The following is a 23,647-nucleotide window of genomic DNA, read 5'->3' as shown; positions in this document are numbered from 1 at the left end:
ACACTTGCCACTTAAATTGAGACTGAGTGTATTGAAGTATAGTCAATAAGAATAAACTTCGTTTTCTTGAAACTTTTTATAATTAGACAGTTTCAATCATTTGGAGAGGTATTTAGAAATATTTTAATATAGGCCTATTTGCATTTGTATATGTGTAGGCCCTATAGGCCTACTGTTGGTGTCCGCGGGCCGCACAAAACACTCCCGTCGTAATTTGCCCACCCCTGTTATATATAGATCTATATATACAGTGCCTAATTCCTTTTTTTTTCAAGGCATAACATAAAACAATATTGAAGCTAAAGCATTATTAAATCTAGATTTAATTAATATACTATTAGAGTAAATCACCTCCTCGAAATTTTGATGCTTGCTTAAATTACTTTATTAGTGCTAAAAATAGCACTATTCACTAGACTCTATATTTCATGAACATCGGGTCTTTTGTTGATTGAATAGCTCTTTTTCACATTTTGAAGTGTTACCACTTTCGGCAACCTAGTAACGCTATAAACATCATGGCGGGTCACTTTTAATGTGCGTCAAATCTCTTTTAATGACGTTGATGTTAATTCTTTGTGCATGTATTTCACTATATGCAATGTTTAAATAAGAAATTATACTCAAAGGTAAGCTAAGATAAATCTGGTATGATCAAGATAAACTTATCATAACTAATGTAATCCATAAAAAAAGATTAATTACAGTAAGTTAGTGCCATGGGTTAGATCTAGAGTCTAAGTTTTAGTCTAGAGTCTAGAGTTAGAGTAGAGTCACTCTAAGTCTAAGAGTAAGAGTGTTACTGTTAGTGTAGTAAGTGTAGATACTTTTACTTTTAGACTAACTTAGAGTACTTAGACTTAGAGTTAGAGTAGTTAGAGTATAGATTCTACTCTAGATCTAGATGATAGATCGGTTCTATTTCTACTAACGATTCCAACTACTTTGATATAGAATCATAGATCTAGATCTAAGTCTAAATCTATAACTTTTACTTTAGAACTGAATTTTTGAAATTACAGTAGAGGCATACATATGATATATTATTTATATAGAAATAATTTTACTATAGATCTCTGAAGTAGGCCCAATTGGTAATAAATAAATACAATAATCATTATAAATTATTATATGACAATCCGCAGTATCAAATATTTGAAATATAGCCTATTTAGTCAATATAGATTATATTATAGATAATAGATTAAAGATGATATAGAACTAGATTGTCTAGATCTATATATATAGGGGGCCTATTATAGATCTAGATCCTACTAATTCTAGAATCTAGTTAGACTTTGGCTATGTTATGCATTATATTTAGAACTGGTTATGTGATAATATGCTTTTTTATTATTATAAGTATATTAGGCCCTATAGTCTCTAAGTACTCACCAATTCAGGACTCAGTCACAGCTGGTACTTGATCTATTTAACAAGATAGTTAATAATTACCTTAATTAGTAGATATGCATATTAGCAAATTGATTCTACAATTCAATAATACAAAAAATGATATAAAAAAAATGTGAAAGCTCTGAAATTAAACAACTTTACAGTTTTACACATTATAGATCTAGATACATACTTTTTCATTTTTGAATATATTTCTCATAATGTATATATAATGATAATTTTCATAGATTCATAGATTTTTTTACAAACATAGATCTAGATTCTTGATCTACATATAGATATTATTATTAGATCAAGTAGGCCTACTAATAAAACAATTATCAACCTTTTTGCACTTTTTAAGTTTGATTTTTCATTTTGAGTTAGAACTCTAAATCTTGATCTTTTCTTTGATTGGACAGTTATGAGAGTAAATCTAGTAGTAACTTATATTTAATCCTAATACTGACCTTGTTTATAATAATAGTAGGCTTAGATCTCTATATAATAATACATACTTTATATATAAAACATTTATTGGAGATTTTCATGGTAAACTAAACATATGTCAAAGACGCTAAATTGAACTTCTAAGTTACCAACTTATAAATATTACAAAGAAAGAGCTGAGTGGTAAAGCACTTAAAATGGCTTACAAGCCATGAGGTTCCAGGTTCCAACCTCAATGAAGACTAGGATTTTTTATTTCAGATAATTTTCTAATGAGTAGCTGACTTTAGTTGGGTAATGCAAAAGCATTTGGTCATTGTGCTTGCCACTTGATACCCTACTCATCAATTGTTGGCTTAAGAAACAGATGACTTTTACATTTTTATCTGCCCCATAGATTGCAAGGTCTGAAAGGGGGTAATTTTTTAAAGTTTTTAAATATGAATAATTGTCTAGGCCCTAACCCTACTTCATTTAATTTTTTCATAAATCTTACTAACATATATACTAATATGATGAATCAACAAAAGCTATCTAAACTTTCACACAATTTGAGGGAAGACATATCTTTTTACACATATAATCTTTTAAAAACTCATAATTCAACATATCCACCTGGTTTAATGGTATGCGCTTTGAACTGTTGTTACAAAAGTCCTGAACCCTACTTGCCCTCATCACTTGCCATTCTGCAGAATGTTAGTAATAGTAGGACAAAATAATCTTTACTACTGGAGAAACACTAAAACTTGTAAAGCAAAAAAAAAACTCAAATTAAAAGTAAGCTAAGAAAAAACTTTATGAATAACTTCTCTGGTGAGGTTGAAAAATAACAATGATGCACCTTGCATAAGTGTTTAGAGTTGAACCAAGCAGTTTAGGCAGTGTTTCTCAAATTTGTACAAGTGACAACCCCAAAGCAAAAAATTTTATGTTTGTGCTCCTCCCCTTAGCCAACCAGCAACCTGTGAGACAGGGTTAGTGAACCTTTCTTTCTTCCTTGCTACATGCTATGCACTCAGTACTGTGGAAGCCCAGCAGAAGTTATAGGCCTGACGCTAAAATGTCTCAACTATTTAGGGATATAACTTTTTTCAATAGATAAGTTTTAAAAGATTTTTTTTTCTATAGAATGCAATTATAACAAGCCCATTAAAATTTCAATCAAAGCATAGCTAAAATATATTTTACTTTCTCCCTTTTGACTAAGTCTTAAGCATAGTGTGCTGGAGGAAGATCATAATGCTGCCAAAAGCTTAGCTTGAATTAATTGCTGTTATTTATTCTTAAAAGTTCCCTTTCAGACCTTGCAATCTATAGGGCAGATGATGTAAAAGTCATATGTTTCTGTGGCCCACAGCTAACGGGAGTGTCATGTGGCCAGCACAGTGACCAACTGCCTTTACTTTTCTCCTACTAATGTCAGGTACCCATAAGACTCAGAGGCGTCCAAAAGATCCTGAAATAAAAAATCACAGTCTTCACCAGTTCAGAAGACAAGCTTTTTACCACTCACCCACCGTGCCCCACTTTTATTGTTAAAGAGATAAGGCATTATCTTCAACTCTGAAAATAAAGGATCAGTGCAGTATTTTATGCGATTGTAGATCTGCATTTTCGCCACATTTGATGGATACAAAAGTGATTTCTGAGGGAGGCCAATTAAAGCTTGCATTTTGTTATCTCTTCTTATCTTCAGAAAAGCTTTTAATTCGGTTTCATATATGTGTCTATTTCAGATATCTTCTGCTACTGCCTTGTTTTCCTCAATGCCAGTGAGGGTAAAATGGTGTCTGAATAGTTTTTTATTGTGCTTCCATGGGAAACTTATGTTACACCATCCCTACTTTAAGCTCCCTTAAATAGATTGCCTTTGGCTTGCAGTCATTTCCCATACATGGGGTGTGTGTCTGACCCAGCACAACTGTTGAACAATAATTAGTGCCTCTAAACTGTTACACCCATAAAGGCTTAAGACTAAAGAATAAGGACTTGCAATTGAACTCAAAATTATTCATATGGAGTTTTTAAGGATTTTTTTTTTAGTTTCTTTATTACATTAACATTTACAATCTCAACCCACTTGAAATGGAATACTATAAATACTATTAAATGCATTTATCAATATTTTACTATACAGTACCTATTTATGTACCTTATATTATGAGGAATATGTGAACTAGGTGAGAGGACAAGTAAGCAGGGTGAATAATAACTTGAAGACTAATGCTGATGAGAATCACATTCTTTCTTCTTTTTATTATCTGGACTCAAATTTGGTAGTCATAAATAAGGGTGGGTATTTTTATTGGTCATTGCCTTGTAGCAACAAAAGTCCAGCATGCATGAGGCACAACCAGCCAGCATCCATAGCATAAAACTGAAAGAAATAGGTATTGTACTATTGATTTCAGGGTGTCCAAACAGTCCATCAGACTTCATGATGGACAAAAAGTTTGTGAAAGACAAAAATCTTGTGATAGACTTAAAGTGATCTTTGAGAAGTAGACTTCATTTCTAAGTCCCTACTGATATCTGCGCATGCACACATTTGACAAATCATCTTGTTCTTCTTTGGAAATTTTATTCTATTTTAGTTTAGGTTTTAGAAATCCTACTGTACAACAGTAATTTAAAAGTCTGTCTAAGAAACAATTTCTGTGCGAAAAAAAAAAAGATAACATTGATAAATTGTTAAGAATAATTATTATTTCTATTTAACAGATGTTTCAAGGCATTTTGCAATCAAATGTCTTACTAGTAAGTCTGACAAGTCTTCTTTGATCAGAGTCAAACATATCTACAACAACTATAGCTCAAATTTCTAAACAGAAAACAAACTAAAACTAGAGGTAAATAAATATTTATCTTTGACCATGTTTTTGATAAACTTAGCCTTGTGTTGTTTTTTTTTGGTTATATAATTAAAAAAAACAACCTATTAACAGTGACATAAATTTAATTTAGTTTGGGGGATATCAGCTTTTTCATTAGACAGTAATACTATGTAATCTTTTAAACTAATGACATTAGAGTTCAATGATCTGTTAAATTAATATTGGCATTACATTTAAAAACATTATATATATCTCATTTATACTTTTTGGAATGTTTAATTTGTCATAATTATCATTTTTTTAATGATTAATTATTTTATTTTTATATTCATATATATTTTTTTAAAGAATTATGTTGTAGTCTGTGTTATAACTACAAATTTATTACTTGTTCTCAGCTAAAAAGTAAAGACAGCCAAGATGAAAATATGGTGATTTTGTAAAAAAAAAAAAAAGCCTGCATTTGAAATTTAGAGCTTTGCTTATTCTAAGTTTGCAACTACAAAGACAATTATTTGTTAAAAAATACCTTAGAAGTTAATCATGGGATCAGGGTCTTCAAAGAAATCGACTGTTATTTTTTCATCCAAACCACAAACACATCAGGTACAGTAGAAAGTAAACACTGATTTTTTAAAATACATAATTAATTATTATATATGTATATATTATATTATATTATTAATATAACATAATACATTACATGTCTTACATAATACATTTTTGACTGTTCCTTCAGAAATTAAGATGATTACTTCCTTGCCCAATGCTCTTGTAGGTTAGCAGTGGGCTGGGCTTGAACTTGGGAGACAACTCTCAATGCCACCTGGCAGCAGTACAATTTTCACAAATCACAAGCAACCTTAAGGCTGGCACTACATATTGTTACTCTTAGACATGTTTCAGTTCAGTGAGACAGTAAATATGTATTATCATCAACTTCCTCATTTGACTATCAGAGTGGGGGATGCTGCACCATTTATACATTTGATTAAAAATCTGCTTATTTCAAAGAACCCATGCAACCCAAAGAAGCTGTATTGTTTTAGATACTAATAATGTGCAGGTGGTTCATAAGGGTTAACAATGAATGTTAGAACATGATTCAGGGTTTAACTGCATTCTTTTTTTCTTTCCTTTTCACCCAAATATCTTTATAGCAGGATTTTTAATGGTTTAAACATCTAGACTAAATTGAGGACAGTTATTTTTTTTTATTATAGTAAGAAGGTATCCTGTTAAGACCTTGCAATCTATTGGGGCAGATGATGTAAAGTGCATCTGTTTCTATGGCAAGTGGTTAACAGGGGTGTCATGTCGCCAGCATTAGGACCAACCTTTACTTCATGTCAAATATACATTAGGATAGGGAGGGCTCGGGAGCATCATAAAAATCCTGAAGATCAAAATCCCCCCTTCTCCACCAATATTTGAACTCAAGATCAAGAAGCTTTACTACTTAGCCAACACACCCCACTTTCTTAAATGTCATTACTTAATTAGTACTCTGTTACATAATTTGGCTAAATGTTATAACAAATTTTAACAGAGCATTCTGGTTTGAAGATTATAATTATACCTTTGGATTTGATGATTCCATATTTGAAAAAGATTCTTTATTAAGAACAGTGTCATTCCAAAACATGATTGATTTCGCTTTTAACTATTTCATTATATATTTATTCATTGTTCAAATTTAGACACAGCTGTTACATACTAGTTAGTGTGCAATTTGAAATACACTGTCAACATACAATTCTTGTATAATATTTAGCATAGATTTTTATTTCAATTAAGACTATGGGATGTATATTTAGCATAAATCTGTTCTGGAGAATGATGGTTCTTTATTTTCTGCTGGTAACCACCCTTGTAAACACAGAAACATCGATCACGTTTCTTTAAGGCTGAACTGATAACAGCTCACTCTTGGTTACAAATATTGTTAGCTTAGCAAATATTGTTAGCTTCTAGTACCATATTAAACTACAAAGATACATTATATCTTTCTATTTTCTTTCCCACAAAACCAACAAACATAATGCAGGTTCAAAGTGTTGTGATAACAAAACTAATCTAAAAAGCTATGAGCAGATAGGTCCTAATGTTCGTGTATGACATATTTTGAGTTATGATACCACAATTGTTGACTCCATAACATTAGAATTTATGGAACGCAAAAGAATAGACTATTATACATTCCTCAGTTAAAAGCTTAGAAAGTTTTTTTTATTTAAAGCTGAGTACATCCTTTTCTGTTGTAAACTTATTTAGAATGTTGAGGTTTAGCAAACTTTCTTCTTCATCTAGATATCAATAATAGAAACACCAGATCCAGCCAGGATATTACTTATATTAGTATAAATACACTCCCTAAACCTGTTCACTAAGATATACTGCTAGAAAATTAAAACTATTTTTGTTTGTCTAGAATCAGGCTCCAGTTGTAGTAAGTGTCCAAGACAAGAAACATGTGGATGTAAGTCTTCCAACTCAAATCAACTCTGACTTGCAGCATTTAAAAGCTTTGAAAAAAAACATTACATATTGTCTAGATTTTGATTTAAGTTATTAACTCATTAAGCTTTGAAAAAAAAAATTACATATTGTCTAGATTTTGATTTAAGTTATTAACTAATTAAGCTCAAAAAAAAAAAACATTACATATTGTCTAGATTTTGATTTAAGTTATTAACTCATTAAGCTTTAAAAAAAAATACATATGCACAGAGAAATGAAAAGTAAATGAAACAACATTCATGATGTGTTGCAGATCATTTATGTTGTAGTAAAGAAAAACATTTGGATTTATAAGTTAAAGAGTAGTAAGTAAGTTCCCCTTTCAGACCATGCAGTCTATAGGGCAGATGATGTAAAGGTCATCTGTCTCGTTTGCCAACAGTTTACGAGGGTGTTATGTGGCCTGCACAATGCACAACCACCTTTACTTTCCCCCAACCAAAGTCGGGTACCCATCATTAAAGTTGGGTGGTCTCGGGGGCACCCTAAAAATCCTGAAAGAAAAAAAATCCCAGTCTTCACTAAGATTCAATCCCAGGATAGGCTCAGAAGCCAAGTGCTTAACCACTCAGCCAACATGCCCCCAAAGTTGGGGAATGCATGAATATAATATTTGAAATCTTTATGCTCATCAATAAAAATTTTAATTACATTCTTGCTAACATTTGATAAATATTAAAATACCTTTAAACAAATTTTGACTCTACTCTTTCTCTTTCCAAATTGTTCACAAGAAAAAAAAGTTTTATTTTTGGTCTACAGCTGTCTAGTGGTGAAATCAAAAAGAAGTTTAAACGCTACTTAAAGATTCAAAAAGAGATTCATGAAAAGGAAGCCAAGAACATTCCGAAATCTTTGCAATTAAAAAAGGAGCAGCTGACACAGTTAGAGATTTCCTTTGTAGAGTCAGACAAGAACTACAAGGCTGCCTGTGACAAGGTGTAAGTCAATGGGTTCAAGTTGGGGGATTAAAGTGTCTCAAAGTAACATCTAGATATCGAGTGCTTTCTGATTCGATCTATATTTACATGCACTATGAAAAGAAAATCTCATATCCATGTCTGAAGACATTTAGTTCTCATCTTGTTTTTTTTTTTATTATAAGTTTTAGAGGTGTTTTTTTTTCAGAAATGAAGCAATGATTATTACATTCAATTAGTCTACATTGTCTTTTTTTATTTACAAAGCTTATATCAACTCACTCTGTCTGTCTGGTAAAAAGTTTATAAATGTTATTTCTCCCACACCCATTCTCAGATCAGGTTGAAACTTTGCATAATTTTTCATTGACATAGACAAGACATGAAACAATTAAAAAAAATAAAATTAGTCAATATTACTGTTAATTATTTTGTTTAATATCAACAAGGGAAATTAGTCCTTCAGCATTCACAGATTTGGTTAAATATAAAGGTTTTGGTCCCCTTATATACACACCCATTCTAGGATCAAGTTGAAACTATTATTTATTGTACCTAAAAAGAAAACAAAAATCAAATACAAAATTATCCAATTAATCAATTAATTATTAGTAATTAATTATTTTCTTTGCCATTGAATAAGGGAAATAACTTCTACATTTTGAGAGATAGTTATAAGTGTGAAATTTTCCCTCTAATTTAGATTTGTTTTTTTTTAAATGCTTTTTAAAGTATTTTGCTTGTTTTGTGTGTGTTGTTCTGGTGTGTTGTTAATACCATCAAGTCTTTTTTTTTTTAAGGTCCTCTGCTTGATGAAACAATTAGGAAGTGTTTGACTAGATTTGATGAAAAATGATATCATTAGATTTAGTTCAACTGAAGGCAAATTGAACTTGCAGTTATAAAAAAAAAGTCATTTCATCATTTGTTTTTCCCTTTATTTACTAAGTTTGCCTCTTGACTGCAGGGCTAAAGAGCAAGCAGATGTAGATAAGTTGAAAAATCCATCAGTGAAAGCTTTTTTTAAAGATCAGAATGAATTTGATGAAAAGATGTCTAAAGAGCAGGTATGGCAGAACTTCTTTGACATGAAGTATTGTCTATTTACCAATTTGGCATTTTATTTGCTGTCTTCTCCATTATGATAGATGTAGGTTTTCAGAAGATTCTTTCAGAAATGAAGATTATTATGACCATGCCGAAATCTCTTGCAGGATAGCTGAGGATGTTTAGGGTTCGAACTCAGGACCATCATGGTTACTAACAGATTGTTGGACATATTTATTTAAACACATATTTTTGTCTGGATGAAAGGATAATCTTATAGTGTTTATGGTAGTGGAGATAAAATGTAGATGAGGTTATATGTGGAATCAGCAGCTGACTAAACAAGAGATTCCCATCCAATGTTCCTACTGGTGATGAGGCTTAATATCAGTGAAGTCACAGGATGAGTTCTTAATGTCAACATTGCTCCTCATGGTTTGAAGATAATCCTACAAATAATACCTGCTTATAAAATTTTAATGTTTCTTAATTTTCATTTAAATAATTTTTTTTTTCTGACTTCTTGAATGGAATATAAAAAGATAGGGATGCAAAAGAGAGAGAAAAATAGAAAAAGTTTTGATCAAAATATTGTTAGCAATTATGATGTGGAAGCAGATCTGCAACAGCTTGGTGTTAGGGCGTGGAGACAAAAGGCCCAGGAGAGATCTGAATGGAAGGATGTGTTGAAGCAGGCCAGAGCCCTCCATGGGCTGTAGCGCCACTGGGATGGATGGATGGATATTGTTAGCAATTAATTTGATTAACCCCCTAATATAACTTTAAAATTTAAAAATAAACCTTAATGCAGTGATAAATATTGAAAATAAAATGTTCTCAGTTCAGTTTATATGTAGCATTCATTAAAGAATTAAGTTTTTTCAAAACATTTCATTCAATGTTCTTTCAGGAAGAGCTGTTGGAAGCCCTCAATGAGCAAGAGGTAGCCAAGAAACACCTGGAAGGAATAGTGAGTCAAAAAAAGACATTGGATAAAGAGATCCGTGATACAACAGAGAAACTAAATAAACTCATGACCTTGTATGATGAACAGGACAAAATATTGAGTCAGTGTGATCTTTTTATTTCTCTAGTTTCTTTTTTCTCTGGTACAATTTTTTATCATTGAGCATAAGTTACCATGACATGGGATTGCAGTGAGAGAGATATTTAGAAGTCTGATATTTAGGCCAAGGCTATAGGTGATATTTAAAAGTATGAAGTCAAGTTCAAAAGTTTATTTAGCCTAAATATCTATACCTGCCATTTCTATAATCCTAAAATTGAAATAAATTGAATAAAACAAATAAAAATTGTGCTAAGAATCAGAAGTGGAGAAAGACATTTGATATGCTTGTTAAAGATAAGGCTAAGACTTAATGTCTTATCTGTTTTACATGTTTCTGTAGTTCCTTTAAAGTTGAAGATTATTTACTTCTTAATCCAAACCTCTTGCAGGATGACACGAAAATGGCATTGGGCAGGGTATGAACCTGGGACCATCGAGATGACCAAATGACAGTCCAGCGCACATACCACCAGGCAGCTTTATCTAATTATGATTAGTTCAAAGATAATGCTTTAACTCTTTCTCTCCTAATTAACGATACCATAGTTGATTTGACCCCATTAAATTAAATTAATTTTTGTTTTTATAAACGTGTATTTGTGTTATATAAAAAGAGCATGCCTTCTTTTATAATTCTATACCAAAAGTAATGTTTTCTGATTTTCTGATAATTGAAAAATGAATAATTGCGGAGATAAAGAACCTTAAGCATAGAAGAATAATTCACAAGTTAATGTTGAAATACTTTAATCATATAAATCCAAGTATAGTTATTTATATCTTTAATCTCAATCATTCAATTCAAATAAAATATATCTATAATATTTTAAGCCAGCTACATGAAAGAACAAACAAATTTCAACCTATTCTTGCTTCACATATTATAGTGTTTTCTTTCCCAGGTTATGTTTTAACTATACTTGTATATTTGTATACTATATTGCCATTATATATACGTTATAAGTATATACATTTTTCTCCATTAAAAACTTGGCATGAAATTTGAATTCCAGGTCTTGGGCTTTCCCTTCAGACTCAACAGGTTCTTTTTAAAAACATGTGATTAACCTTACAGATTTTATTTTGGGCTGGGGGGGGGGCTAAGTGTAAATAATAAAGTTACAAAGTATTTAATAAAGTTATTTTGTTTAATTTAATAAGGTTACTTGCTGAATTGGATTGCTGAATGTATTCAATTTAAGAAATCGAAAAATAAATCATTTGTTGTCTCCCCCTAGATGACATATTTCAAGGCAAGTATGGCTCAGAGCTGGAGAACAAATTAGAAGAGGAAGTAGAGCAGCTCTTGGACAGAAAAGAAAGAATCAGTGTGGCCAAGTACAAGTGGTCCAATGGCCGGCTGTTGTTGTTTCATGCGTGCAACCAATTGGCCTATGCTGTTAAACGTTGGCAAGACTTGGGTCAAGTCGATAATAAGTAAGTTCAAAATCTGTGCTTGCAAGAGGAAATTTTTAAAGTTTACCTGTTAGAGAAATTTTAGTTGGCAATACTTTAGTGTTGTAGGTATCTTGTGTACAATAGAACGTCGATTATTTGGATTAATTGTGAACAGGGTCTGTCTGGTTAATCGATCATCTGGATAACCGAATGCTTAATAATAAAAAGGCAGTCAGGATATTTGACATTCTGGTTAACTGACGACCGGATAAACTATGTTTTTCTGTCTCACAGTATTTTGTACGACACATTAAAGAATGAAGTATATAGCAGCTGTGCTATTGCTTTAGTACTTTTTTTTTGCTTAAGCTCCAGATTCCAAGTTTTATTAATCACTGTCGCTGTTATAACATTTATTAAGGCAAATAATGTTTGATGACTAAATTTTTTGTATGAGTTTCTTTTGTGTTTTGAATAAGATGTTATCATCATCATCAACCTCCATATGATTGACAGCTCGATAGGCTTAAGTCCTTGAATAGTATGTAGATTGAACTACTTTCTTTCGCTGAACAGTTTATGAACTAATAAGTAGATCTATCTTTTTTATTTTTTTTAACCTCTGCTCTGAGTCTTTTCTATTAACTCCATAGTTTTGTTTCAATATTTCAATTTTTATTAATGTGAAAGTATGAACGGATTTGTCATAACATACTTATAGGAATACTACTAAGAAAAAAAAAGTAAAGTTCCCCTTTTAGACCTTTTGATCTATGGGGCAGATGATGTTAAGGTCATCTGTTTCTTTGGTCAACAGTTAACTAGCAGATCATATGAAGTAGAACTCAATATTCATGTTGAAATATATTTAAATTATCTCAAAATGTCTTTATTTTTTTCAACATCAGTAATATGCAAGTCAAATTTCAACTTGCAACAGAGACTAGAAATAATCTGATTGCTGCAAGCCAAAACATAATGACAGCTAAAAGATACCTTAACAATATCAAGGTAAGAAAAACATTTTATACTTAGATATATTTCACTAATTTTAATTCTGTTCCTTTGACCTGCTGAAGAGTTGTTGGGACAACACTGATAAATTCATTGAATCAACTCCATTGGTTTTATATATTCAGTGTGGGTCAACTGTACTGATGGTAAGGTTAAACTCTAATTAACACAGGACCTTAATCATAATCCATTCATGACATGTCCTGTAAAATGAAAAGAAAATCTAGTTTTTTTTTAAAGTTAACTATCTTGATTGGTACTGCATCATTCTGATGGAAAACAAAAGGGATTTGAGTGATGGACAAATTCCCTTAATTCTGAGTGCACGTTAGATTCATAATATTCTGAAATAGCTTCAGGATCAAATAAAAAAAAATCAGTAATGTATAAGGAAGGGGAAAGTCTGGACTTTGAAAAGAAAAGCCAAATATGATGTTTTGTTGATTCAATGTTGTGGAAATGTTTGGTTACAAGCTTTTATAGGCCAGTGTAAATTGAGCTATTGCCCTGTCTGCTTCTATTTTGTAAAATTCATAGTAAGGTTGTCTCATGTTTTTTGTACTTGCCGCGACCTCTAAATCTTACTAGGTCAAGTAACCAATTAATACTTGACTTGTATGGAAACATACATACATTATGTAGATCTTTATCCAAAACTTTATGAGATGAAAATTTGAGCTTCCAATCTTCACTCAAACACTGAAAACTTGAACAATAGCTGGCTGTTAAATTTAGTCATGTTCTAGTTAATGAAATTGAGAGAGAATCTAGCATTCTGTTCTATTTCAGTTTCCTTACTGTGAGCCTGAAGAGATAGACACTTTGAACAGAGCAACAGGCAACATTTACATAGACATGCAGAATCCTGAGAGACACCAGCATGCACTTCAGTGTTACAATGTCACACACAAGAGATGTGCAGCCCTCCTTCAGTGGTTTGACAGTGTAAGTGACTCTTTGGTTCTTCAGTAAACTTTTGTCCCTAAACTGTCTCATCTGTATAACATTTTCTGTTTATACTATTGACTAGACAGATTGAGGATGTTTTTTTTTATAAACACTCTTCTTCTGTATTTTAGACTTGTTATTTTCTTTTTTAGGTTATCAGCAATACTATTGAAAAAGATCTTGCGGTGGCCAAAGCAGACTTGGCACCTAAAGAACAAGCACTGAGGAATGAGAGACTGCGACTGATCAGAGAGAAACTTGGTGATGACAACACTGAGGATATTAAACTAGAAAATGGTAAACAAACAGCAATTTTTTTTTTAATTTAACAACACCCAAAATAAAGCTAAAAAGAAATATCTTTAATATAAAGCACAAAGTAAGGCGTATGTATGAATGTATGTATGTATGTATGTCCCGCATAGAAATCAAAACAGTTTGACCAATCTTAATTAAATTTGGCACAAATGTTTCTTAGATCATGGCGGATAAAGTAGTTTATCTATAATGTCCCTGTCTCAACCAGAAGGCCTAAAAATAGGCAAAAAGTACCTAATTGTATCTCTATTAAAGAAACTTTTTTTTTATTAATATGTCGGATGAACGGGTAAAACCATTTTCACACTCTACTTTTTATTTTCATGGCAAAATAAAAAAAAATATGAAGGGAACATTCTCCATGTTTTACATAGTTCTAAATTCAATCCAGTAGATCAGTAATACCTAAACTAAGGCCCGCAGTCTGTGGGTCAAATCTGACTAGTACAAAATAAAAACCTTTTGTAACATGATTGATAAACTTAAAGACACAATGGCATTTTAAAAAATACTTTTGTAGAAAGAAAGTGACTGACATGAACTTTTTCATGCTTCCTGGCTTCTTTAGGTTTGAATTGTTGGCCTCCTGATGTATTTGACTTCCAATCTTTTAATTATTGTTGACACTAGACTAATCTATGAACCTTAAGAATTTTGATACTACACGTTTACCATGTAATTAGGATATTAATTAGGAAAAAAAATATCTAGTTGTTTGATAATGTATTCAATTTACAATATTCAAATGCTACAGAAGAAAGATGTAAGTAATTAATATTGTAAACTCCTTTTTTTATTGTTAATTGTAAACTATATAGGTACTATTAAATTTTTGTGTTTGGTTGTTTTCATTTTAATAATTAGTCTTATAATTGTTAATTTCTATCTGGAAAATTCTCGGAAGGGTGGCTTTTGAGGAGCTTTTTATTGTAGCATAGTATCCATTTCATTACAGACTTTTTTCTTTTATTTATGCTAACCATTGTAAAACTTATTATTTGTAAAATGGGTACAAGTGTTCCTTTCACAAAGTGTTTTTTTCATCAAGGAAAAAAGAAGGAAAAAACTTTTTACTAAAGTAAATTACATTTTATCCACATTCCCAACCTAGAACCACCATGGCCAAAAGAAAATGGAAATTGTTCTCTATCTTTGAGTTGGCTTTGGTTTTGTGTACATTGAAATATGTTAGTTTTAAATGTAGATTAAATTTGTTTAGTTTTGTTTAGTAGAATGTCATTTAAAGTTTTGATAGAATCTATTTTTATTTTATAGTACAGTATCTGTAACATAGTATTATGTTCAAATGACTGAATAAATTGTCATGCTTCGTGGAAGTTTTTCTCTGTGTAAAAGCCAGAAACTTTTTTTTTTTACATTTTCGTTCTTCAAATTTTAACTTCTTAAATGTTTTTTGAAAACATACTTAGATCAGTAGATTTTTCAACATATATTTTTAAATTTTTAATTTAATTATAAGAATGTTGACATTTTTTTGACAGATATGATTGATGAATTTGATACTGATGTATTAGAGCCTGAACTTTTGGCTATTTCAAAGCCAGAGGGAGATGTAAGTCTTTTCTCCTTTTTAAATTGTCAAAAAAGGTCATAACCAATTAAGTTGTTACTTAAACACATCTCATAAGATTGTATATATTATGAATGGTAAATATTTAAATAATGTGATATCTGCAGCAATACAATATATATCTGAATTTATTACTTATCCAAGTTCAACTCTCTTTCTGGAGGCTAACTGGCTGTCTGGTTGAATGTGATAGCATAAGATGGCAACTTGATTATTTGGTGTTTATATACTTTTTTATGGAATGTATTGACCTGTTTCATCTCCCACTTTCCGGGGCAATGCTTCTCAGCCTCGCCATGGTGCTCAGCTGGAAATGGTCGTTAGATGAGATGAGTATGGCTATAGGGAAGCAAAAAAGAAACCTGTTAGGTTGCCTAAGTACCAAATCCATTGCACTGGTGGGGATGAAAAAAAAACAACATGTTATTATCCAGTATCCACACACCATTTTTTATGGTGGACATCTTAATGGCTGATGTGGTACAGAGAATGAACATGGGGTCTTGACCTTGCTTCTAATCCAAGCCTCCTGGAATATGAGCAAGCAGTAATAGGCATGTAATAATTTACTTCTGCTTGGATCTTCCCCAGACAGAATTTTGTTCAGACAGACAGATGGAGGCAAGCTTCCATAGGCCTTGAGTTCCAAGAGTCTTAGACTCAACTCTTTGGACAATTACTAAGAAGAAGGAAGAATCTCCTACTTCCACTTAGACACATTTTACTTGGTTTCTCTTCTCTGGACACTAAACTTTCATAAAAATTGTCTGTAATTTCCATCCATTATGATTTTGACATTTGACTTTATCACTTAACCAATTAACATAAATGACTTGAAAAAATAATTAAGACTTAGCTTTATGTGTTTGTTGTAAGTTGTCTGGCATGTTTACCTAAGCAAGTGGTCTCAAATTCAAATCTCCATGTAGACTCAAGCTGAATTGGTTTGCAGAGCAGCTAAAGTCAGCATGGAAACATTGTCCCAGAACCCCCTCCTCCCTCCATATGTTCACAAAAGAGATTGAGCTGGAGCAGTGAGCACCCTATAGGAGCTAGACATAAGCAGTCATAATAATATGTAAAGTTCTTGTGTGGTTCATGAGTAAATCAAATATTTGAAGAAATTATACATGATACAAATTTGGTCAATAAGTTAAGCTTTTGATTTTTTTTTTACTTCATTAGAATGGCAAGCTGGCTGCAAGTGACAGCCACAACACTCTAGCTCCGACTCCACTTCCTCTCAATGAGCTTGCACCCCCACCATCACAAGAGGATTTATTTGGTGAGTTGTCATCTTAAGAACAGGTTTAGGTTTTTATAAAACATATGCTACCCCGTGTCTAGACTAGTGACACAAATCTATGCTATACAATATCAAACTATTGTGTCTTTCATTGCACTGAGAAAACTTCTTAAAAACTTCTAAAAAATCAGACCATCTCTTCTTGTTGGTTTAATTTTTAAATGAAATATTTCTAGCTAGTTTGTTTTTTTAAATGTGTACAGCCTTCTTGATAACAACTTAAAATGAATTAAATTATACTCTTTTCTTTTGTCTCTAGTATAATTTGTTAGCTAATTGCCATATTTTTCCTTGCGATCACAATAAATCAAAGGAAAGAACTAATCAAGAATAAAAAAAGAAAATGCCTTCTTATTAAATCAAGAAATATTAACCAAAATTTGTAAATCAGTTTAACCAATATGACCTCTGTATTAAACAATTAAACATGGAAGGCATCTGTCTGGGACTCAATTTGTTACCACTGTCATCCCCTGCTGTCCTAGGTAGGAGGTTAGGGCTTGCTGAAACATTTGAAATTGTTAAATCGTACTAAGTAGAGCAAATTAAGTCAATTTTCTTACAAAAATTTTCTTTGCTTCTCAAAGTTTCACATTCATCATCTTTCCAGAAATTAGAAACAGAAACAAGTGAAGCCTCCTTACGATTAAATTGAACAATTTTCTTCTTCATCATCACTCTTAATACATGTCCTTTGGATTGTCTTTTCAAAGTAGCCTGCTCTATAGGATCTTTTATTAGACTTTTCAGCTTTTCCTCTTTACTGATTTTCCCAAGCTCACTCAGTCTATTGCTTTCTTGAGGTTTTCCTTTGAATTGCTAGTCTTTGTGATATGGAAGGGGAGGGGGGAGGGAGGGGATAGTTCTACCCTGAGACCTGTCTTTTTATTTTCATAATTTGTTTCTTTTTCATACATCTCAGATATTAATGTATTTTGTTGCTTATGGTACCACTCAACACATCTCAGATATTAATGTATTTTGTTGCTTATGGTACCACTCAACACATCTCAGATAGTAATGTATTTTGTTGCTTATGGTACCACTCAACACATCTCAGATAGTAATGTATTTTGTTGCTTATGGTACCACTCAACACATCTCAGATAGTAATGTATTTTGTTGCTTATGGTACCACTCAACACATCTCAGATAGTAATGTATTTTGTTGCTTATGGTACCACTGTGCAGCTTTACCTTTACATTGTCTCAAATATTCTCTTTTACATTTTACATATTACCTTTACATTGTCTCAAATATTCTCTAAACAACCAGCCAATAAAAAACATAATTTTTTATGTATTTGTTTCCAAGTCAAGACCCCTCCCTCCCAATACAAAACTAATTTTCTTCCTGAAGCTGCTTAAGAATATTATAATGATCGATAAGCATAATAATTATGATTCAATTTTACCCAACATGACCATAACAATGAAGAAAAAAGTGGTTCAACTTGAACCAGAATCAAATAAAACATTAACATTTACAGTCAACAATGGCAACTGGCCTCTGTGCTTTCTAATATTATCCTTCATTGAAACAATGTAACCACAACAAACACTCTCATGCCAAAATCCATACATACCCTAGAGTCTAGACTGAGAGCTGGACTTAGAAACAAAACGTAACGTACACTCTTACAGTATTCAAGAAAAAGTAATATAGATTCTCAAAACATTCACAACCTCTGACTTACATTTTGATTCCATCAAATTTACAGGTAACATTGAGCAGCTGAAAAAGCAGCATGAGAAAGAAATGGCACAGATTGAGAAAGCCCAGGAAACCAATAAGGCAAGGATAGAGCAAGGTCTCCAGGAGAAGCTGAAAGAGAGAAGGACAAAAAGAAGCAGACTTCAGGAAGAATAATCTTAACATCTTCAGCATAGAGTGACAGGACTTTACTTTTAGAAGGACACGACAACTGTATTATATCATTAAAAAAACATATCCTTATTTTTTATGTTATTAATAAAAAATGTAAAGCAGGAAAGTAAAACTGTAAAGCTACAAAGTAGAAATGTAAAGCTTTTACAAAGTAAAACTCTAAAACTACATAATAAAACTGTAAAACAGCAAAGTTAATAAACCTGAACATAATCTTCTCTAGTTGTAGAAGAAGAGATTAATTAATGTAAGGGAATTAATTAGTTATAAAAAGGTTATACATTTTATTAAAAATAACATTTCAATAAATTCTAGGTCTAAAATAAAAAAAACAAAAACAACTCTTGTTAGTATTTTGAGTTATTTGACCTAATTAACTTGGCTATAACAATCTCTTCTTGTTTTTATCATGCGGAAGCCTTTTGAACAGTGATACACTTTGGCTATTAAAATATATACTATTTATAATGTTATTTTCATAATATATCTATTTCTACTTCAATGCTGTGATATCTACATGAATATAATTGATTTTAACATTGATCCTCTTATATACTCAGTTTTTAATTCTATTTTGTCCCAGGTTTTTTGTTGTTGTTTCAATGAAATAGTCTTACATGATGGAAAGAATTATTTTATATATATATTTAAAGTGTTTGCCTTTCTACAGTGGCCAAAATATTTTATTTGTTGAGTGTGTTTTTGATGGATTGAAATTGTTACCATGTCTTTAAAAGGCCTAGTTGAACAAGCAGCAAAGATGTTTATAGACCTGAATGGCTGCACTTATATACTCATTTCATGTCGGAATAAAGACTTGTAAGTATTTAGTTCTTGATGTGGGAGAACAGTTAGCAATACAAACAATAGAATCACTGTGTGCAGACAAAACCAAAAATAAAAACCAGCAAAACATTCTTTATTAAATCTACTTTACTACATGCTAGATGGGATGTAATAGTTACCACCTTTGATAGGCTAATTATTTTCATTAGGTTACACAATCAAAAGCTATAACATTTTATTCACAACTAATTAGTAAACATTTGTGATAAAAACAAACGTAACCCATGCAGAAATTGTGCAATCAAATTATCAAATCTCTGTCTTGCAGGAGAACCCAGTGAACATTTTTAAAAAATCTATTTCATTTTGGCTGATTGATAATTCATTCAACTGTACATAATTATTATGTTAGTTAATTTAATTTAAAAAAATATATTTTGTATATTGTATTGCAGGAAATAGTTATGAATATATTTATATATATTAATGCTCAATTTTTAAAATGCTGGTTTTCATTTTTTTCTGATACTACATTGTCTTTTTATAGATTTCTTTTTCTTTCTTCTGGTTAGTATCAAAAAAGACTTAGAGTCAGTCACAGTCAACTGCTGCCTATTTCCCAGTTGCTGCTCTATATATTGGCAGTAGATTATTTGAATAGCACATATTGGGATTTATGTTTTTCTTAAACAAACATTTTTTTTTTTTTTTAGATATTGCATATGGTCACATAGGAAGCTATTCCAAATATTTACTCTCTAAAAATATTCCTGTCATTTCTTAAAAATATCCATCCATTTCAGTGCTATCTGCTAATCAATTAAGCAAATACCAAATAGCATAAAGGAGATTGAAAATATCCATAGCAACATATATATAACTATTTTAGTGCAGGGTTACTCTGAGAGAGTTAACTTTGCTAGTGCTGGTGAATGCAGTGTTACTCTCAGCAAGTAACTTGGTTTATAATATTTATTTTAGTATCTTTTAAATGTTATATGTTTACTTTCTCTCCTTCTTTTTTACATTTATCTGGATGTGAGAGTGATTTGTTTGTTTTGGTTGTAAATTGGATGCAGGGACAATATGTTAAAAAAAAAACAAAAAAATCCTTGTGTAAGTGTTTCCTCTTTTTTTAGTTTGAATCGCAAGCCTGAAAATTGTAAATAATACAATTTCCTAGTGTATTTGTTTATCTTTTATGAAATTTCAATTAAAAATTAAATTTTGTGATTTTTCATTATTTAAATGTATAATTAAAAGGTTAAATCTTTTATTATATTGATTTTTTTAATAATTTTATTTTTATTTATTTCCTTTTTCAATGCTCAGTTTAAACTTAACTTTAAAAATATTTTGTCGACTAATTTATTATATTTCACTTTTGTAGCCAATTCAATTTTCTTTAAAATAAAATATATGTTTAAATTATATAATAAAATAAAAAAGTTACTTTAGTTCTGGTAACTCTACTGCCCTTGCAGATTTTTGTTAATTCTAGAAAACTCAATTTTTTTCCCTATCAAAATAATTGGCACTGAAAGAGTTAAGAAAGAATTGTCTAAGTTTTTTATTGTATGAATAACTCTTGTTCTTTCAAAAGCAAACTTATTCATGTTTATTTACTTTTCGTGTTGATGAGAGATTTATAATGTATGCATAAGTCTAAAGAAACTTAATGTTAATATAATATCATCTGTACATTTGATTGTTGTTATGGAAGTCTGCCTTTATTTCTAGATAACCCAAACCCATAAACAACAAGATAATTTTTATCATATCCTATTACTTCTTGCTAGAAATCAGTTTCCCAGACTTCCATATCATTTTCAGATATCATTGGCCTGCCTCCTTGCACTAGCCAATTAATGTGACAAATAGGATGGATTTGGTAATATGTTCATTTAGTTTTTTAATTACGATTTTTTTTCTTTTTGACCTACTCATTTAACTCTTTGCCTGCGTAAATGTTTTCTAGCATAAGTCTTTAATTTTTTTGCTTTGTGCATTATAAAAAAACAACAAACTGTGATATTTGGACATTTGAATTTTTAAAAAATTCCAACCCAAGAGAATTATGAACAACATTTAAAGTTTTTAAAATAAGTTTCTTCATTGTTTTTCTCTCCACATTAATTTCAAGTATGTTAATGTTAAAATTCTTTTTGTTATGAAATCATTGCAAAAAGTTTTCTTTTCAATATATATATATGTCAAGTCTGTTTAATTGGACTACATCAGGGCATAATTGTTTTGGTCTTAATAATCAGCTTGTCTAATTAACAGGTCTAGACTGAATTATAGGATTTATTTTGGTACTTCGGGATTCAGCCCAAATAATATATATATAAAACATCCACACATTATTTACTATTTACATTTACTATCAACATTGAGAGGTCTATGACACTGTTGCATTGTTTTTGTTTTTTTTTTAATCTCTGTGCCAACATTGTTTCTTTTTATTTTTTAAAAAGTTTTATTGTACAAGTGCGTATTATTTGTACTAACTGTTAATATTGTTTTACACGCATACCTCTATGCAAATATTTTATACCACTGATTTTAGCTCTTTTTAATTTTCAAGGTATTGAACTTGATGTTTCATCGACTTAGCATCCACTTAGAAACTCAATACTTCATGACATTTCTAGCCCCCCAAAAAGGCTCTGTTGTATTTTGAAAATGTTTAAAAGGGAAAAAGTTTGTTCTGCAAGATTTGTGAGACTTTTGAAAGTTTAGGGCAAATAAACACATCTCCTGTCCATGGCTTTCTTGGTCACTATCTCTCTCCACATAGTACGGTCCAGGGCTATGTCTTCTCAGTAGTCAGTATCAATATTCACTTCTCATTATTCATTCTACATTATCATTACAATAATACCAAAAATAATATAATAATTCTGGAAAAGTACTAAAATAACACTACACCCTTTTGTTAAACCAGCTACAGGGATAGTGACAGATTGATACATTCAAGGCCCTAAACATCCCTAACAATATGCTCTGTCAGAAGGTGGAACCGCTGCAAAGCTGCCACATCACCTGAGCAGTCCTCAGCGGACAGCGTTAAAGGGACTTCAGTGAATTTTGTTTCCTCCAAGTCTAACGAAGCTTGACCCTGGCAGTGCCAGGAAATTACTTAATTACGTAATAGTATTTTTTTTCACTCACCATTCATTTCATTAACTAAGTAAGTACAGGAACGTGTGTATACAAGTATTTGATTCGTTTTTTTAATATCAAATTTACATTTTTTTTTAGTTTAGAAAAGTTTCGTATTTTTGATGAGACGCTGTGAGTTTGAAGTTTTCAAACTATTTGAGCTATTTTAATTGAAGTTTGATTTAAATGAGAACTACAGCAGTAAGAACATGACATACTAAAAGGGAGATAATCTCAAAGGCGCAAATATAAAGGCACACTTCTTATTCCGTATGCTAGAACTAATTCTTACATTGTACCTAGTGCAATTAAGTCACGAAACCAGGAAGACCAATGACTTAGCAAAATTAAAGTCTATATAAAATGCACGACTGGAAGCCGAGGGGTAAAGCACTTGGCTTCCGAACCTGGGTCCCTGGTGAAGACTTTTTTTTTTCGAATCTTTGGGTGCCTGACATTATTTAGGGAAAAGTAAAGGTGGTTGGTCGTTGTACTGGCCACATGACACCCTCGTTAACCGTACGCCACAGAAACATGACCTTTACATCTACTGCCTTATAGACCACAATGTCTGAAAGGGGAACTTTACTTTTTTTTAAACAATAAAAATAATAATAATAATAAAACAACAACTAGTTTATTAACTGTTGATAATTAATTATTTCATTTGGTATCAAATTGATTGTAATTGACATATATGGTGGTATAAATTGAATTAGTCCCCATAGAAGTCAAACTCATAAAGCGCTGGTTGTGAGTGTGTATGTGTTTCGTGTGTGAATGTTGTTCGTATTTGTATCTATAATGTTTTTGTACAGTAGTTACGCCGAGGTTGTCAATTGTAGTCAAACTGAATTTCCATTTGATTGAATCAATAAAATTATCTTATGTTATCTTAAGGAGGCTTGATCCATCGAGCTTGAAGTTGTACAACTTAACTTAAAAAAAACATTTTAAAAGCGATCACAGTGAATATCCCTCCCCACCTTTTTGTT

General features: G+C 31.2%; 1 protein-coding gene across 1 annotated transcript; it reads left to right on the top strand.

The window, feature by feature from the left end:
* The first annotated feature begins 470 nt into the window (after positions 1 to 470).
* LOC106057993 (uncharacterized) lies at positions 471 to 22,252 on the top strand. Its single transcript, XM_013215360.2, has 14 exons — positions 471 to 629; positions 4,570 to 4,697; positions 5,081 to 5,288; positions 7,114 to 7,161; positions 7,965 to 8,143; positions 9,090 to 9,189; positions 10,080 to 10,236; positions 11,477 to 11,675; positions 12,545 to 12,647; positions 13,440 to 13,595; positions 13,751 to 13,895; positions 15,419 to 15,489; positions 16,693 to 16,792; positions 18,535 to 22,252. The coding sequence occupies exons 3-14, from the start codon at positions 5,226 to 5,228 to the stop codon at positions 18,681 to 18,683; spliced, it is 1,470 nt and encodes a 489-aa protein (XP_013070814.1). The 5' UTR covers positions 471 to 629; positions 4,570 to 4,697; positions 5,081 to 5,225; the 3' UTR covers positions 18,684 to 22,252.
* The last annotated feature ends 1,395 nt before the right edge of the window (positions 22,253 to 23,647 follow it).

This window comes from Biomphalaria glabrata, chromosome 18 (genome assembly GCF_947242115.1).
Source record: "Biomphalaria glabrata chromosome 18, xgBioGlab47.1, whole genome shotgun sequence".
Lineage (NCBI taxonomy): Eukaryota > Metazoa > Mollusca > Gastropoda > Planorbidae > Biomphalaria > Biomphalaria glabrata.
Note: the sequence above shows the minus strand (reverse complement) of the source record. Positions and strands in the feature narration are given on the sequence as shown.

Coding starts and splice junctions, on each gene's coding strand:
- LOC106057993 (XM_013215360.2), top strand. CDS start 5,226: ATGGGATCAGGGTCTTCAAAGAAATCGACTGTTATTTTTTCATCCAAA. Junction 8,144..9,089: donor AAGGCTGCCTGTGACAAGGT/GTAAGTCAATGG, acceptor TCTTGACTGCAG/GGCTAAAGAGCAAGCAGATG. Junction 11,676..12,544: donor TTGGGTCAAGTCGATAATAA/GTAAGTTCAAAA, acceptor TTTCAACATCAG/TAATATGCAAGTCAAATTTC.